This window comes from Melanerpes formicivorus, unplaced genomic scaffold (genome assembly GCF_026170545.1).
Source record: "Melanerpes formicivorus ecotype bairdi unplaced genomic scaffold, bMelFor1.0.p_v2 SCAF_48, whole genome shotgun sequence".
NCBI classification, from domain to species: Eukaryota; Metazoa; Chordata; class Aves; order Piciformes; family Picidae; genus Melanerpes; species Melanerpes formicivorus.
The window spans coordinates 926,524-945,651 of record NW_027142400.1 but is presented as its reverse complement, the minus strand read 5'-3'; the positions used below and the strand labels follow the sequence as shown (position 1 = coordinate 945,651).

General features: G+C 38.3%; 1 protein-coding gene across 11 annotated transcripts in view; it reads right to left on the bottom strand.

Moving 5' to 3' along the window:
- Window positions 1-1,123: 1,123 nt before the first annotated feature.
- EML1 (EMAP like 1) overlaps window positions 1,124-19,128 on the bottom strand; it is a 126,699-nt gene continuing 108,694 nt past the window's right edge. For all 11 annotated transcript variants that reach the window (XM_068160108.1, XM_068160101.1, XM_068160104.1 and 8 more), the window contains 10 exons: window positions 17,670-17,824; window positions 16,198-16,323; window positions 15,834-15,965; window positions 12,696-12,763; window positions 11,068-11,156; window positions 10,485-10,582; window positions 10,272-10,359; window positions 9,992-10,087; window positions 3,021-3,151; window positions 1,124-2,741 (listed from right to left, as the gene is read on the bottom strand). In XM_068160108.1, coding sequence (XP_068016209.1) covers window positions 2,616-2,741; window positions 3,021-3,151; window positions 9,992-10,087; window positions 10,272-10,359; window positions 10,485-10,582; window positions 11,068-11,156; window positions 12,696-12,763; window positions 15,834-15,965; window positions 16,198-16,323; window positions 17,670-17,824 — 1,109 coding nt within the window. In that variant the 3' untranslated portion in view covers window positions 1,124-2,615. The remainder of the gene's footprint in view (window positions 2,742-3,020; window positions 3,152-9,991; window positions 10,088-10,271; window positions 10,360-10,484; window positions 10,583-11,067; window positions 11,157-12,695; window positions 12,764-15,833; window positions 15,966-16,197; window positions 16,324-17,669; window positions 17,825-19,128) is intronic.

Sequence of the window (19,128 nt, the reverse complement as noted above, 5' to 3'; positions counted from 1 at the left end):
GAAACAGGAGCAGCAGAGGCACAGATGGGATGGGATTGTTGAAAATCTCCTTTGATCAGTAACCTTAGGGATGAACTTGCAGGATTCCTCATCTCCTTTCTTGTAAGGGATAATAGTTTAAAATTAAAGGGATCAGAAATACATTATATCCCAAGAGCAGCACTATGGGAGAAGGATGAAAAGGGAATGAGCCAACTCAATTTGCAGCTCCTCTTTTCTCTGTTGCAATGACAAATCCTTTCCAATTCTGAAACTAGAAAACCTGAAAGCACTTCACCTGTAAAAGCAAACAAAAGATATCATAGCATAACCAGCCAAGTGTTCAGAGAAGACAAGAACCTGTCACTTGTGTGTTATGACCTCTTAGGATGTATTAACCCTAGAAAGGATATGGATATTTCACCTTCGATTCACACACTTCAGGCATAAGGAGATTGACATTGCCAACAAAAGAAGTTGTTCCAGTGCTCTTCTGTCCATTCATTTTCTCCCCCACATTGCTCCTTCCTTGGTACAAGCTTAGTACAAGTTGCACAGCTCAGTCAGATGAGGAAACTAAGGAAATGGGTTTTCTCTTTTGCAGTAGCTGTTCTTCGCTTGCTTGGCTGACATTTTTTTTTTTTTCCCTGAAATTTTTTTGAACCTGGATCCCAACCTCCCAATTGGGTTCTCCCTATGGCCACAGTGATAATCATCTTGCTGTGCAGGATAGGCACATGCAGTGGAGGGCAAAACCTCTTTTCTTCAATGACAGAGTCAGATAATGTCAATCTAAAGTGACCCAGATACCCTAGCCGTCAAGTCTTGCCTGAGAAATTGTCAGGGGCTCCTGCCCTGTGCAGCAGAATGCCACTCCACCAGCTGAGGGCTCAGAAGTGATGTGTGGCAGAACCAAGACAGTTTGCAGGTGGAAGCATGCAGTGTGTCTTTCTTCCCTTCTTTGAAGCTTCAATCTCTAGCTGTACATTAGGGATCAAATTCCCAGGGTCATGCTCACACATGAAATTATGAATCCCAAAATCTAGATTTTATTCCCAAATGCACCTCTAATCAAGAAATCACAAATGTGTCATGAAGGAAAAGCCTGTCTCTCCTAGAAACATACCACATTGAAACAAAGGTATTTTACTGGACAGGATGAACTGAAAGTTCACTTTAATACATGTTTATTGGTGTCCTGCACTTTCAGTGTAGGAGGTTGGAGATGTAATAAAAAAGTTTCAAAATTTATTGATTCCATTTCTTTTAAGTCACTCTAAACAACCAGTGCTTTAGAGTTCAGAGAATTAACGTTTACTGTCCATTACAAGCAAAATTTTAATATCACCTTTTATGAGTCCACTTAGAACTCTTCTCTTTTAAAATTCTTCAGATACATTCCCCAAAGTAAACAATACATTTCAATCTGTGTCACAATCAACATTGATAAGGCCTTCTTAACGATTTTATGCCACCTCCACTATTACTTCGTTGCAAAACACAATCTTATTTCATACTATAAATATCCATCCATGCACAAAACACAGGGGCTAGGAGTTACACATTAATGTCTTATGTAGCCTTCCAAGACTTCCTTTACCCTCTGCAGGTTTATGGTACACTTAAAAAGATATCTTTAGACTTGGTCTACTTGGTCTTAAAATACAAATATACAATATCCATAAGCATAAAAAAGTAAAGCTAGATTGCCTTACCATTTGTTATGAACTGCTAAAATCTTATACATGTACAATATAGCATCATGCTGATTAATATACATATTAGTTAAATATATCAACCAATAATGGGGATGTGGCCAAGCTTTGTTCGTTTTGTTTTCAAAAAGAAATTGTTCATATACAAGTAAAAAGATTTTTAATTTAAACTCATATGGAATACCTGAAGCACACAGACATCTGTAAATCTTGTTGAAACAGATCAAACCGGGGCACATAACCTGCTGACTTAACTTGAAAGAGAACATAACTTCTCACGGGTGATACTCAAGGTATGCTATTCCCAAGAGAATGCAAATTTACCAGCATTCACATTTTCAGGTCTAGAACACTCATTTTTGCATCTTAGAGTTTTACACTTTTTGTATCCATTCATCATCCTCCATCAGAAACAGTTCAGTACCTTGACACTCTCATAGATTTTTCTAAATAAGTAGATATACAGTACGAAGTGTAGATAGTGAGACAAATAAGCACATATATACAGTCTTTGAAAGGCATTTTTGTGACCATTTTAGTAGTGTTTCTAGAAAACATTTACGACAGTCACATTCTGCTGACACCACTGTATTGCAAACTGTCAAGCCACATTTCTTATATGAAACTTGTACTGCATTGTATATTGTACAACAGAAAACGATCATTCTCAAGGTGTGACACAATGGAGAGAGAAAGAAAGAAAGAAAGAAAGAAAAGAAAAAGAAATCACTAGACTGAATAAGGTAACCAGCACAGGGCTTCATTTTCCTGAGGTTTGTAAGAATTTTTTTTTTTTTTTAAACAAAAAATCACAGTGACCAGGCTAAACTGCAAACATACTGTTAAGTTTTAAATATACAGTTTATACATAAGTTCTGTGCATGGTTGACTCAGCTGTGTAAGTTCACACTGATGTTTCCTTTAAATGACTCGCCACTGCATAATACTTGTATCTTTGCCGCCCGTGGAGATGAGGTGGGTGTCTTCACAGAGAAAATCTACATTAGTTACATGGCTACTGTGGCCACCGTACACATGGCTTGGAGCCTAGAAAACACCACACTGAGTGAGAATATAAACTGACATGAAACCAGATCATTATAACATAACATTCACAGGGCAATGAAACCAAGGTATCACGTCATTCTCTTAAAGTCTTTTAACATTAAACTAAGTTTTAGAATTTAATTGTAATCTCAAACAGCCTTACATAAATCCCTTAGGCAGAAATGTATGCCCATTATTTCTTTTTTTGTTGTATGTAAGAAAACAATAGTTAATGCATTTGTGCAAGTTACAAGAGCAAATTTTTTGGAAATACCTTACCCTAAACTGTGAGCATGGATATGAGAAGAGATGCACTTTGCCAAAATCATCCCCTGTTGATAGCAGTTTTCTCCCATGTGATCGACAGACAGCGTTGATATCTGTTCCATCAGAACCTTCAGGCCATACACCTGAAACATAGAGACCAATTAAAGAGTTTTATCATAGTAGTATCAGTCAGGGTTGGAAGGGACCACAAGGATCATCTAGTCCCAACTCCCCTGCCACGGGCAGAGACACCCCACACTAGATCAGGCTGGCCAGAGCCTCATCCAGCCTGGTCTTAAACACCTCTAGGGACGGGGCCTCAACTACCTCCCTGGACAATCCATTCCAGGGCTTCACTACCCTCACGGTGAAGAACTTACTCCTCACATCCAGCCTGAATCTCCCCACCTCCAGCTTTATTCCATTCCCTAGTCCTATCACTGCCCGATATCCTGAGAAGTCCCTCCCCAGCCTTCTTGTAGGCCCCCTTCAGATACTGGAAGGCCACAATTAGGAAATAGAAGTGACAGTGCAAGTTTTTGTTAAAATATTAATGAAGTAGTACTTGTTTGAAAAAAGAAAGGGGGAAAAAAACAAATCTATAAAAATAATTGAGGCCAAGTCAGTGTGCATATTTCAGTATCAGGAAAAGACCAGATTCTCATGGGAAATCAAGCACATAAATACTTTATTTCCTCTAGTCGGTACAGTGCTTTTTACTCTGATAAAACAAATTCTGCTGAATTAAGTTCACCTGAGTCTAAAAGAGTTTTAATATGTTTATGAAGAAAAATAACAGTTACTGCTTTTATTTTCCTTCTGCATATGTATGAGCTAATATACTTCCTTTGTACTACTGTAGTCTAAAAAAAACTACCTATGTATGATTCAACATACTGTCTTCACATTATGAAAGTGTAAAAACCTAGGAAACAAGAAATTGCATAGCTTAAAATGTTATTTAGCAATTAAAACATCTCTCAAGATGAATCTCAATATACTATAATTTTTTAATGCTTTTGTTTCACTGTGAATAATTCTCTTCCTTCCCCACATACTCTACTCCTTGCTGTTCTTGTACAAAGTACTGTTCTAAAATTAAACTACAGGCTCATCAATGCAAAGACTGAATAAATGCACCACATCTTTAAAGCCTCTGAATAACTGCCTGTATTAAATGGTAACTGTAATAAAACCCAACCAGTTACTACTTTTTTTTATTATTTTTGGGAGGTGGAGGTATGCAGTACTGGGGGGCAGGGGAGCATAATTTTATCTAATCCCTACTCGACATAAATTACATCTAACTTTCAGAGACCATTGAGTTAATCAGCTATTATGTGTGTTCTGCCATTTTGCTTTGGAGAAAAAAAAACAGGCCCTGTCTTGGCATTATGATTTTCTTTCACTGTTCCTATGTCACACATCCTCTGCAGTTTTCCCCCTTGAATACCTTCCTCTCTAGTGCATGCTCTTCCTTCACTCTTATACAGGTCAGGATGAGCTCTCCCCTCTCCTAGAAGGATGCCTATGCCTAAAGGAACGGTAGGCACACTCCAGCTTCCTTTCTTTGGGCTGATAATACCAAAGGTGGCACCTGCCCTGCGTTGTAGAAACAGTTAGCCTTCAATCTGCATGGGATTCTCCCCAAATATAGTGCCATTGTGCAACAATTCAAAAGCACCAAGAAGAAGTGATTCCATATATTTGTAAGGAATTGCAAATTGTTGGAAGTAAAATGAAACACCAAATACTGATTTGTGGACTGCCCCTGACTTTCCTGATATGTGTGTGCATACACCTCTTTGCTAGATCAGGGACAGCTTTAAAAAAAAAAAGAAAAGGAAGGTACAAAGAAGAAATGGTAATTGCTACTCATGAAATAATGAACATGTAGAATGAAAAAAAAAAAGCTATTTTATATAACTGCTTTGACTAAAAAGAGCTTGTACGAATATCAAATGCTAGCTAAACAGAGGCGAGAGCCTTCACAAGTGGTCACTCTGACAAGCTGGAGATAAGCCCTGAAAGACATTATTTAAGAAACAAGATTGCCTTTTTGAAATGGGGAAAATATCTTATCAGGCTTTTTCTTTTAGACTCTGTGCTCTTTCAAAATTCATTCCAGTGCCTCACTGTCATTTTTTCCTGAGTCTATAACTGAATCCCCTTTGCTGAAAAATTAGTCCATTTCTCCCCCACCCTCTGCAGATATGCAAAGAGACTTATTTCCCTTCTCTCCTGTGAAGATTGATGCCACATATTTTTCTTCTTCTCTAATTTTCATTCATTAAATCTCTTCTTCCAGAACAATATTTAAATGGATAATTATTCTTGCTAGTCAGCACATTATCTGTTGCTCCAACGTGCAAAAACCAGCAGCAGCTATTCCAGCTGTGACTGAAGCAGATACTGATAAATGGACAGTTACTTCACATTTTGCATGGTGTCCTTTTCATTACACATCCCACTAATGTGTCAGCCTTCCTCACAACAGCATTATGCTGTTAACTCATGTTCAGCTTGCATGCAAGAGTAATCTGCTCTTTCTGTGCAGATCTGCTCTCTTGCCTGCTCTCCTCTATTCTGTATTTGTACAACTGGGTTCTGCCATCTAAGTGTGTAACCTCCTATTTGTCTCTACTGATATGCCTCCTTTTTTCATACCATTCTTCTATTTCTCAAGACAACTTGCTAATCCTGCAGATTCATGCCACCTACAAACTATACATGCTGTTTTATCATCCATGCTATTAATAAATACATTCAAAAAATACAATACTCAATGTTACAGTCTTCTAGTCAGTTTCGAATCCAACCAATCTGAGCTGTGCTCTGCTAGCAATGTTGTCAGGATTTGTACAGCATCTTAGATTTCTTCTGTTGGTCCCTCACCTCAAATACTGTTTTTTTCTGAAACTGGGCACATGGTATGAACTGATGCCTTTGTTACATATCCAGCAGCACATGCACTTGAAGAAGCATACAGATCAGTAAATGTTTTAAAGTCTTTAGTCCTTCACATTTACATGTGAAATATCCTCCCTTGAACACACATCTTTACTGTTGATTTTCAGTTGAATCATCCCTAAAACATTTCCAGGCTGACTAATATGTTCCCATGCTGGAAGACAGGTGTTCAACAGAGCAGTGTTCCTTTTCCCCTCTGTGTTGGTTATGTTGATCTGCAAGTGCTATGCACAAAATTTGTCATTTTTATGTGGTTCTACTAGAGTGAGAAAATATCCCTAGTTCCAGTCAGCCAGTAACTACTGAAAAATCAATATACTGGAAGCCTCATGTCCTTGGTGATGTAATCGCTTCTTCTGTGTCCAGTGGGGCAAACCCATCAGGCATATGAATACTGTTCATACTGGCTACTCTGAGGCCCCAAAGTACCAAACAGTAGACTACATTCCGACATTACCAGACTGGTTTCCAATTAATAATTAATGAACTACTTCAACTTCTTATTCTAGCCACTAACTTTGTGCCATATCTTCTCCACAGGGGCTCTGAAGGTGATGCATGCCAACACTACATCCATTCATCTTCCTTTTTCCAGTACTTTGCCTGTTCTGTGAGGTCTTGAAAGTAAGTGCTAGTGGTCTCAAAATTATGCTAACTGTTTTTACAGATACAACAGGGTTCATCACACTCAAATACTTTGAAAATATCTAACTTGTAACTACTTTCCAACCTACTTCTTCCTTACAGAAGCCAGAGGTCTTATCCTTACACTATTGGCACTAACTGGGTTAGCCGTGAGATTGGATTAAGTCTTCTAATAGAAGGGGGCGGAAAAAGCATCAGGTTTTTGAACACTTCAGCCTTAGCAGCATCATCTCTCCTCTCTTCAGAGCAGACCAATATTGTCATCGGCCCTTCTGTTATTACTGTACTTGTCACAAGTATGCACTTAGGTTTAGTCTTTGTTTATATGTCTTCTTGGTCCTCCAACAGCTTCTACTTACTGTATCCTCCTTTCTTGTAGGAGAGGCCAACAATAGTTTAACCAAATTTGTGTCTTGCTGCCACTCCTGTCCTTCCTCTGGGCTGGAAGTTTGTGCACTTCATACAATCTAAAGAACTACCACATCTTGCCTTTTGTCCAACCTCTGATCTTTCCTATCAAGGCTTTGGATTTTTGTAGTTTGCCTTCCTGAAGTCCATTATCTTCTGCAGTATATATGGCACCATGTTTTCTCCTTGTGCATTGCGTATCATTTCTGATTAAGTTATATCCTTTCACTGATTGATGAACATCTTCACAATCTCTATGACATTACTAAAATAATAATTGTGACAATTATTAAAACTAGCACCTACTTTTATTTATTCATCATCCTTGTTGCTTTATCTTACAGTAAACTAGTCCAGCATGGAGGACTGTAAGTATAAAAACATATATGCAGTTTCCACAAACTCCCCATTACATAGAATCAACCAGGTTGGAAGGGACCTCCACGATCATCAAATCCAACCAATCACCCAACCCTATCTAATCAACTAGACCATGGCACTAAATGCCTTACCCAGTTTCTTAAACACCTCCAGAGATGCTGACCCCACCACCTCCCTGGGCAGCCCATTGCAATGGGCAATCACTCCTTCCCATTGGCCCAGCAGATTTTATTCCAGTCTGTCTCCAAAACCTGATTTGTTACAAGGGGAAAAAAAAAAAATCACCCCTCAGATGTAATGCTCTTCTCCTATAACTATGCACCAAAAGCAGCCCTATGTTCTAATAGCACTATGTTTTCCATGAATCGAAATTATAAAGTAAGGGATACTCAAAGAACTTAGCATCTCAGAAGAGCTGAGCCTGTGATGCTAAATGCAAAGACTCTGTAGCTCTGGAACTCTTTCAGGTATACTCAAACCCCAGGAATATGTTTTTTAGCTCTAGAAGGGCCTTAATCGAATAGCATAGCATAGCATAGCATAGCATAGCATAGACCAGGTTGGAAGAGACCTTCAAGATCATCGTGTCCAACCCATCAACCAATCCAACCCACCTAAACAACTAAACCATGGCACCAAGCACCCCATCAAGTCTCCTCCTGAACACCTCCAATGATGGTGACTCCACCACCTCCCCGGGCAGCCCATTCCAATCGGCAATCACTCTCTCTGTATAGAACTTCTTCCTGACAGCCAACTTAAGCCTCCCCTGGCACAGCCTGAGGCTGTGCCCTCTTGTTCTGGTGCTGGCTGCCTGGGAGAAGAGACCAACATCCGCCTGTCTACAACCTCCCTTCAGGTAGTTGCAGAGAGCAATAAGGTCACCCCTGAGTCTCCTCCTCTCCAGGCTAAGAAACCCCAGCTCCCTCAGTCTCTCCTCATAGGGCTTGTGTTCCAAACCCCTCACCAACTTTGTTGCCCTTCTCTGGACTCATTCCAGCAAGTCAACATCCTTCCTAAACTGAGGGGCCCAGAACTGGACACAGTACTTCAGGTGTGGCCTAACCAGTGCAGTTAGGCAGAATGACAGGGGCAGAATGACCTCCCTGCTCCTGCTGGCCACACTGTTCTTGATGCAGGCCAGGATGCCATTGGCCCTCTTGGCTGCCTGGGCACACTGCAGGCTCATGTTCAGCCTACCATTGACCAGTACCCCCAGGTCCCTCTCTACCTGGCTGCTCTCCAGCCACTCTGACCCCAGCCTGTAGCTCTGCATGGGGTTGTTGTGGCCAATGTGCAGAACCCGGCACTTGGATGTGTTCAATCTCATGCTGTTGGATTCTGCCCATCTGTCCAGCCTGTCGAGGTCCCTCTGCAGAGCCTCTCTACCCTCCAGCAGATCAACTCCTGCCCCCAGCTTGGTGTCATCAGCAAATTTACTGATGATGGACTCAATGCCCTCATCCAGATCATCAATAAAGATGTTAAAGAGCACAGGGTCCAGCACTGATCCCTGGGGCACACCACTAGTGACTGGCCACCAGCTGAATGCGACACCATTCACCACCACTCTCTGGGCTCAGCCCTCCAGCCAGTTCCTAACCCAATGCAGTTAATCCCACATATGAGAAAAACATTGTGCTAACATGGAGCCAGTCTTCTATGATTTCCTCTTTTAGCAAATCTGCATGTTGTAGTGATACCTAAATACTGCCTGTCAGTTAGAGTATACAAAATTTGAATATGTCTTCTCAGCATATTGGTACTGCCAACCCATTTCTAGGCTCCAGAAACATGCCTTTCTAACCACAAACACGTCACTACATTTATTCTACTTGAAACATGGGTAAAAATCTTGCTTAATGCTTATACTAAACCTCACTCTTCTCTGAACTTCTACTATGGCTTCCTATTTTGTCTCAAAGATTGAACAATTTGAAGCTTCCTCTACTCAGATTTCTTAATGATCTGTCTAGTTCTGCATGTGTTGTGGAATGAGTACAAAGCTTCAGAGTACACTGGGGAAAGCAGCTTCTTCAAAACTGGCAGAAGAGAAGTTCCGTGGAAACAAACCAACCTGATTTTATTACATTTTTTTTCTTGCCTTCCTTACACCTAATGGAATCACTATATATTGTATCAAAGTACATTAGAAGTACTTAATGACAGAGATTTCCATCCATTTTTTATTTGCCCAGTAAACTAGTGCAAATGAAAACAGTCCATGTAAAGGATTTGCGCCAGTAGCTGCCTAAATAAATGATAATGCCATAGAACTGGTACTTTAGATTAAAGATGATGAGGAGCAGTTCTAGTGTGGCAGAAAGGGCAGGGTGTGATTTCTTCCCTGTTTACCACTTATGTAGTAATTTAACATTGATACTTGAAGCTAGCAAGAATACTAAATCAGAGTCTTCCTGGCCTGAAATAAGAGGACAGATTGTAATAAAAATGGCATAACAGAAGTTCTGTATTTTTCACTGAAATATGAATAGTCATGTTTCATAAGAAAAAGTTGGCAATCTAAGTGCTTGTTAATAACAAGAATGCTAAGAGCTTTTAAGAGGAAAGATACTTACCGAAAACATGGAATCCTAAAGTACAGGTGTAAGTGGCCCATTCTATATCTCTAGTTGTTTCAACACTCACAACTTGTTTACAAGCAGAGGGGATCCCTACAAAACAAAACAAAACCACATGAGAACATTTTTAATTCTCAAATTGTATCAATTTTTGATTGCACCAGATGAATTAAAACATATGGTCTATCTTGGCAGTTGTATGGTCTCATTTGAATTTTAAATCCGTATTAGACTGCCTGAACATTGCACAAAAGGATTAAATATAATTCTTACTCACAGTATAAGATTTCATAGTCTCCTGAATTAGACACAAGATATTGTGAATTAACAGACCAATCTAGATGAGTAATGAAGCTGGAATGACCCTACAAAGAGAAAAATATTGTATTAACTGCACTAACAGTATCTCTCAATGGAACAATACTAATGCAGTGCTACAAAAGATACTCAAGTTGTTAATAATGAAACAGAAGAAAGTAAGGTTACTCACCGAGCATTTGCCAATTCTAGTGTACTTTCTTCCATTTTCACTTACACCATATATATAAATACAGTTGTCATGGGAACCTATTGCCAAGAAGTTTCCATCTATAAACACAAAAGAGAACTGTGATTATTCCTGTAAGAAAGAACTTAGGCTAATCTCAAAATATGAGTGTGTCACAGACAAGAGGAACCAAAAATGAACAAATAAAATTCTATTTCTTCCTTTTCAGATGCATATTGATGCTTGCTTTTCGACATTACAAACCAGTAAATTCAGCAAAGTATAGCAAATGCTACTGTTAAAAACAAATGACAGTTCTGGAAGTAGGTAAAGTCCATTTAGGGCTAACCTGACTGCAACAACCTGCACAGTGAAGTCTCATTTGGTTTTTGTTCTTCCCAGTGGGACCATAATGAACACATGAAAAAGGAGGGAGGGAAAAGAAAACTAGAGTTTAAGACAACACCCATTCAGTGTTGTGAGCGTTCCACAGCATATTTATTTTCAATTCCAGTATGGCAAGTGGGGAATTATTTTAAAACAAGCCAACCACAAATTTAATAAAAAAAATGAAACGCTCTCAAACCTGGTGAGTAACGCATTACAGACAGCTGTTCATTTCCATCTGTGTGTACAGTGACCAAGTCTTTTGTTTCTGTGTCAAACACAAACCACCTGTTGTAAATACAGAAAGAGGCCAATAAATCATTCCATAAGGATTTCAAATCTACTGTAATCTTGACCAACTTTTCTTCTGTCAAAATAGCATAAGTTTCACACCAAGAAAATTAAAACAGCAACTGCTACAAGGCTTGTTTGGTTTATTTTACTCTTTCTTTTTTTTCTTTTTTTTCATTTTAACAGGATAGATTCTTCCCATGTTTTTTTAACTAGAATAATAATTAGACATTGACCCTGATATCAATCTTCAGATTTAAATATCTTTTACTGTGTCACATATTAGAATAAAATAAACATTATATGTAATAATCCTTCTCTTTCAGTGACCCTCCTCTATGCTACGCTGATGTTTAAACTGATGCCTACATTAAATCCTAGAGCAAAGGAAAACATAAGGAAGAATCAGGACCATTCTATTTTGACAGAAGGATTAGCTTTGTTTATTAACTTTTTCATAGTTAATTTATTATTTTAATTTAATTCAATGTGCAAATGTGTAGAAAGGACAAAGATAAAATTTGCATTTCAATTCTTAAATTATTAAAGACAAAGTAAAGATTTATCTCAAAGCTTCTCCTTTTGATTTACTTTATTTAGCAAATAGCTATTTATTTAGCAAAAAGCAAATCCTTGTTTGGGATTGATACACAATCTGAAATAGTCTTGACTCATAACCTATAAACATCCTATATATCCTCAGTAAAGTGGAACTGTTTTCAAAACTAACAGCGAAGTCTGCCCTCAAGTGACATTAAGGGAAAGGATGAACTTATGGCAAAGGCTCTCCTTCTTCCTATGAAAGACAACCAAGGTTAAACCCAGGGTCTACTATCAGCCCACTATGTCAGCAAGGGTATAATCTGCCCTGTAAAATAGAGACATTATCTTTTACCTTGGTTTTGTCTGTCTTATTTATGCCTTACAGTCTTCAGGCAGAACATGCCTCTTAATATGCAGTTTTACACCATGTCTAGCACAGTGAAATATTTGCCAGATTTTTGTTGAAGCCTCTGGCTGTCACTGCATTAGTGACAGTAAACCACTTGCTACACAGAACCTTTTCTCTGTGATCTCCTCTACAATGCCCTACAGGACTCAGGTCTCTGTACACATCTGCAAAGTTAACTCATAATCTCAGACTACTCGTTTCACCTCTCCTTTGTCATTCGGGACACACAAATCTAACATTTAAGTCGTAGTGTCGTGACAGCACCTTCAACGCAGTCTCAGTGCTGACTTAGACTTCCAGCCCTGTCCAAATCCACCTTCTCCCACTAATCTTAGCTTGCCACTCTCTCAGCACAGAGAACATCTCTTCCTTCTGTGTTCATGCAATGCTCAGCAAACACTGGCCCAAGAGCAGGGTTTCTAGACACTGTAGCAATACAAATGAATTTCACTCTGAAATTCAATAGGAATCAATAGAGGATGAATACATGTCATGCATACATCTGCAAAACATGAACTTGGATGTGAGCTGGAAAAATCATGTACTGTTTGTTGTTGCCCGAGGTGTAGCACTGGGCATCTTACCTGCCAGTCAGCGTCCCTACTGCAACAACAGATGCTGAAGGATGAAAACCGGAAGACTGTGCTGGATCCTAAAATGTTTCAGAAGGAAACACACTTTTTAGCCAGTCCAAGTTATAACAAAAGCACAATTCAGTTATCTGCCTTGGGAACAGAGTACCTCTCTCTTGTCTTTTGGGTTGTTTGGATTACTACTTATTTTTGAAACCTGAACTTGAGGGGAAAAACATTCCATTTTTCACTGATTGAAATATTACTCAATAGATCTTTTTCCCCTCTATACAAGGCCACTATTTTATTTTCTTCACTATCTAAAAATAACTTGGCAAGTGATTTCATAACAGTAACATTGGCAAAGGCAGCTTCTCAACAAATCACAAGGGATAAAAATAAGAATTAACTACCAAAGCTGCAGTTTACCCACTGTTTAAAGGACAAGCAAGTACCTTCTTCAATATAGTATCTGTCACTGTGCGTGGAGGAATAAAGCTTAACTTCTACATGCACCAAAACCTTTTTCAGCACGTGCCAGCTGCAGCTTACTGGGAGGTTAAGAGCATAAATTTGGTTTCTGATTCTAATCTGGAATTTTAAAACCCTTTGTATAGCGTAGTATTAGGGAGGCAGAGAAATGCTTATGCCCTTGATTTTCTACATTCCAGAAGCATATCGCATTGTAGCCGTTTGAGCAAACTTTGTCATATTTTTAGCAATTTGTAGTTACTAGTCCTAGAAGCTAGATGTAAGGGATATTCTCATTGCTTTTAAACAAGTAACTTATTTCAAAGTCTTTACTATAAGGAAATTTCAGATAACCCTTGAGATCCAGAATTTTTACATGCATCGTCTAAACCAATACAGTAATCTAGAAAAGAAAATGTGCCTATTTTTTTATAATTTCATAGTAAATGCTAAAATATTCTCTTGAGTAAACCAGAGGCTCAGTGAATTTAATCTGAGCCATAATGTGTGCTCATAGCTACATTAAAAAGCTTTTACATAGATCTTTATGACAAAAATAGGTTAACATGAAATGATTTATTTACTCTAGATAATCAGTCACTGATATATGAAACACAGCCTCAGTCAATTCAAGTGGTCAAGACTGGTAGCAAATATTGTCTTAATGAAGCAGTGTGTACTTGGAAGGAAAAAGAAATAAATCAAAGTCTAATTTAACATTCCCAAGGCTGTTGCCATCAATCTTTTCAAAAGAATTAAGGTAAATAAAGCAGTTTATTAAACACTTCAGTAACACAGTTTCTTAGGGAGTGTCTTATATGTGCAAAACCAGAGCTAAATATTCATCGAAGCTTGCTGTAAGTCACAATCACCTAAACTCCAGTTCTCTTTTTCAATGGACTCAAAGGATTTGACAGTGGAAACAATATCCTTGTTGAGTTGATGATATCTTAAGTAACATTATTTCTGAGATAGCAGCTTATATGATTAATAGATTTGTTCCTGTTCTCCATATTGTACTTATGTCCACTAACAACGCTTGACTATCAACTCGAACTTCTAAATGCTCTTTTCTTCAGACCTCAAGAGAACAAAGTGTCAAATTTTGCATTTCTCTTCATGACTATAGGCCATCCTCAATATATCACTCCTATAATGAGAAATATATCAGAACTACTAACTTCTCACAGCATTTTTGAAAGAGTCTGCAAGTATACAAAAACATTTGCACTGCTGCACTGAGTAGGATCACATTAGTACCTTCAATTAAATTACATGATGGGTTTTTTTTCCCCCTACCAGAAAAGACATGTATTAGGAAAGCATAAAAAGTGGTACCAAATATTTTACGTTCTACTTCAGGACATTTATAGATAAGACTTGAATAAAACCAGTCATGCACCATTTCTGAATAATCAAACTAAGCCTGCAGAAAAAAAACTATGCTGAAGATCAGAAAGATCTATGTGAAAGTTTCTAGTTGTGTCATTGCTCAAACCACTTTGAATGCAAAGGATTTAATTTTCCATATCATACAATACGGTACACTTCTATTGCTGTATTTCAAAATAAAAGGAGGCACGAGTTTCTTGCAGTCTACCAAGCAGATCCAGGAAAATTTGATTTATAACTGCACTGATTTTTTTAAAAGTACATTCTATTGTTGAAGTTCATAGGCTAAGTGTGTTGGTATTTATGTCTCTCTTGCACTTGGCATCTTGGTAGCAGTTCAAGTTATTTGCAAGCACATTAAGATTTTAATGTGTTTCAAGGTTTGACCATTTCCCTGATGCCCAACTCCAGTATTCCTAAAGACAGAAGGGGAGAGAGTTTATTTTTAAATCAAATCACATTAACTTATCTTGAATCCTGAAATGATTAGGAAGTCAGAAAACGCAATTATCAGCTTGCTTCTCAGGCCAAGTCCTGAATATTGATTTTATTTTATATTTTTTTTTCAGATTAAAAGAATTACTTTTCTTTTAATTTCTTTTGATTTCTTACACTACAGGCCAATCTATCTTTATAACTGAGGCACTGAACTGAGAAAATCTCTGGGGCAGTGAAAATCTTGATTTGATCTCTCCAATTAATTTAGAAAGCAAGAAAAATATGGACCTTAGAAGATATGACCTTGGTTAGATGGAATAAATTCCAATTTCCACATTCACGAAGCAAGCATGATTTAGCAAGTGTATACAACTGGAGTGGCATACTATGAGAGAGAACCTGGCAAATGCTGTTCTGTTAAGATGGAAATCAAGATCATGTTACAAAGCCATGAGGAGTCTGCAATGTACAACTGAATGCCTACATACAGCATAAGACTCAGCATTCCTTCAGTATCTAAACAATAGTAGCAATAATACTGATCAGAACTACTTTTAAATGATAAAATATTTGCTAGCTTTGTATTTGTGGTTTTCTTCCTTGTAAAACAAAAATGAATGTCATCAGCACTGTATATGTCCATATGACACAGCATATAGATTCCTATAACCTAGGGTTTTAAATTCTTGTTTTTAATGGTTTTATATTCATATTTAGAAAGACAAATTTTGACTCTCTCATTTTTAACTCAAGTCAATAGTTTACAATATTTTTAATAGATAATCTTATGAAAACCCAAATTGAGAAGGTCTGTAAGATGAGGAGACTTCCGTTTAATATAATTTATACCTCTATAATCTTGTTCCAGATGGGACGATGAGTGGTAGCATCCCAGAGCGTAATGTGTTTGTCATGTCCACAAGTGAAGAACTGAGGTTTAGAGGAATGGACTGCAAGTCCCCAAAGCTCATCAGTGTGACCCTACACAAGCAGAAATGTTTCTTGAAAAGGACAGTACCATCAAAACTAAACATTTTTAAACAGGATTAAAATGACCCAACTATATATTGAAGCATAACAAAAATATAGTAGCTTATATAGATGCATATATTTAGTCAAAAGAACCCTAACAATAATAAATCACACAGATACATAAGCAATACCTATACTGCTATTACACACTTCAAAATATTCCTTTAAGGTAGCAGCTCACCTGGGTAATTGGGAAAAAATCTCCTGACAGCGTGCCCTGTAGGACAAAGTTTCTGGTGGTTCCTATTAATACAACATCCCCTTTTCCCTCTGCTACTGTTCTTATTGGACCAAACTGCTCTGGAATCTGTGGTCATAACAGAAAAAGAGACAAGTCAGACAATTTGCCAAGCATTGCTATTTTTGAAGATATCTGGCCTAGAAAATGCATTTTAATATATTTTGCACAAAGAAGATGTAAACATTTAAAATAACAAGGAATACCACTGTATGAACAAGAAAAAAGAAGGATGTCATGATTAGAAACAGCACAAGCACGTACCTTGTGCTGTGTTAAAGAATGAACTACCAAAACAGACAAGCCAATCCAGCTGCATATATCTTTGAAACCTTTTCCAACATATAGAATAGAATAGACCAGACCAGGTTGGAAGAGACCTTCAAGATCATCACATCCAACCTATCATCCAACCTACCTAATCAACTAAACCATGCAAACAAGCACCCTATCAAGTCTTCTCCTGAACACCTCCAATGATGGTGACTCCACCACCTCCCTGGGCAGCCCATTCCAATGGGCAATCACTCTCTCTGTGTAGAACTTCCTCCTAACCTTCAGCCTCCTAACCTCCACTAGAGTTTAAACCCTTCCTCAGAGTTCCATACTGATTGTTCTCTTAAATTTAGTCAGTAAACAGTTATGTAGGTCTGTCCAAACAATTTCTACATACATAGCAACTGAATTAATGCTTGGAATTTCTTTTACAAGTAAGGAATCTCCCACCAGCACCCTCCTCCCAGTCCTCACACAATTTTTGGAAAAGGGGAAAGTAGAAAAAAAAATGTAATAATTTTATATTAAAATGAAGTGGAAAATTACCTCAAATTATTAATTACAAAGAAAGGAAAAAACAATATGAAGAAGAACGGATATAGGATTTTTCCAATTACTGTAGATCTTTAAAAGGAACCATGTTAATGAATTGGCTATTACAGAAACGACCTGAAGGGAGTGAGAAGGGGGCCAGCCTCTTCTCCTTGATGGCAAGCAACAGGACTAGAGGAAATGGTTTCAAGCTGTGCCAGGGAAGGTTTAGGTTGGATATTAGGAAATACTTCTTCACTGAAAGGGTTATCAAACATTGGAATAGTCTGCCCAGGGCAGTGGTGGGATCACCATCCCTAGAGGTGTTCAAGCACCCTGAGGACCTAGCACTTAGGTACATAGTTTAGTGTTGACCCTTCAGTGCTGGCTTGAAGGTTGGACTGGATGATCTTTGAGGTCTCTTCCAACCTGATATATTCTCTGCTTCTGTGATTTGGTGACTCAAATAATACTGCATTTTACTATTGACTTGCTTTCCCACAGAAGACACATCCACAAGGAAAAAAGACATCTTTAAGAAAGCTCTGTTCAGAAGACAGTTAATTTAATTTTCAGTAGCAGAGTAGTTTCATGCTAGGTGGTATCACCTCAGTTTTGTGAAGTTTTTGGTAATTTCCATTCCAAGATATCAGCTTTCGGTCTTTTCCACCTCCTGATACTAATGTGCCATCACGCAGCATACAGAGTGCAAATATTCCACCCTCATGTGCCCCCTGAACTGCGTGGCTTATTCTGTTGGTACCTGGATAGAAGGAAATAAAACATTAGTACTGAAATATTCTCCTTAATGGCTTCTTTTTCCCCAGGGTTTTTTCCCTTCATTTTTCTACTTACTTGTCAAGGATTATATCTGAACAATGATAAAGGCATGGAGTGCTGCACCAAAATGCGCAGCCTCACAGAAGAGACTGAATTCCTACATCTTAAGAACATACTCCTTACATCTCAAAAACAAAAAAGTACACGGTCTAGTTCAAACACAAATTAAAAACAGGTCATGAGGGTTTAAGCTAAACCAATTGACATCACATTTGACCTGCAGTAGCACTACACGCTTTATCAACAAAGAAACCATAACCCAGTCATTTCTTATCCTCCAAGGACATTCCACAGCCTCCAGACATCGAACTGGCACCAAAACATAACTAAGCTAGAGGTCCTCGCACATCTGGGAGAAGGCACTAAATCACTTCCTGAAAGAGCCTGTACTCCTTTATTGATGAATTTGGTTTGTTCAAGTACCTTTTTAGATGAAAACACATTAAAAATCAACTAAATTAGATAAAATATCTCTGATTGGATGAACCATTACTGTTATGCAGTATAAAGAAATGGTTCCTAGTATTTCTATCACTGAAACGTACACTGCACATCACAGCTTGACTAACTTTGTGTTTCGCCCAAGAGAGTGGCTGATGCAAGTTAGGAAGAAACAACTCCCTCTCCTTTATACATCCCATTTGCTTCTGTCCACATCTATGATATAATGTGTCAGTTACAAACGATTTCTATTAAGAGAAGTTTTTGCGAAGGGTATTCTGACCTGGTAGAAGCAGCCCTCACTTGAACACAAAGCTCTGAGTCAAAAGTAAAGAAGACACAGAAAGTACACTGTACTAAGAAAAACAACAACAACATTTTTGTCTAGCCCAAAATAACTGGCAGAGGTGAGGAGAACACAACAAATTTCCTTTCATTCCTGGGAGAAAGGGCAGAAGAGGCTGCATACAACCAAGGCAGAAACTAGCCTACCAGCATAAGGCAAACCATCCCCTGAGCAGCGCACTGACCATGCCATGCCAGCAGCTGCCACCGTCTCCCTTCCCTGTTGGCACTCCAAAATAGCTACCAAGAACAGGGAGCAGGTGGGACTATAGAATTTCTGAACACTGGAAAGAAAAGAGTTCAACTGTCTTGTTTTACAGACATCATACCCAGTCCTTTCCTCAACAATAGCATATCCATCAAAAGTACAAGGAGATAACTGGATGATAGTTCTTGGACGAAAGAAAGCTTATAAGAACACCTCAGTATGGCTGAACTATG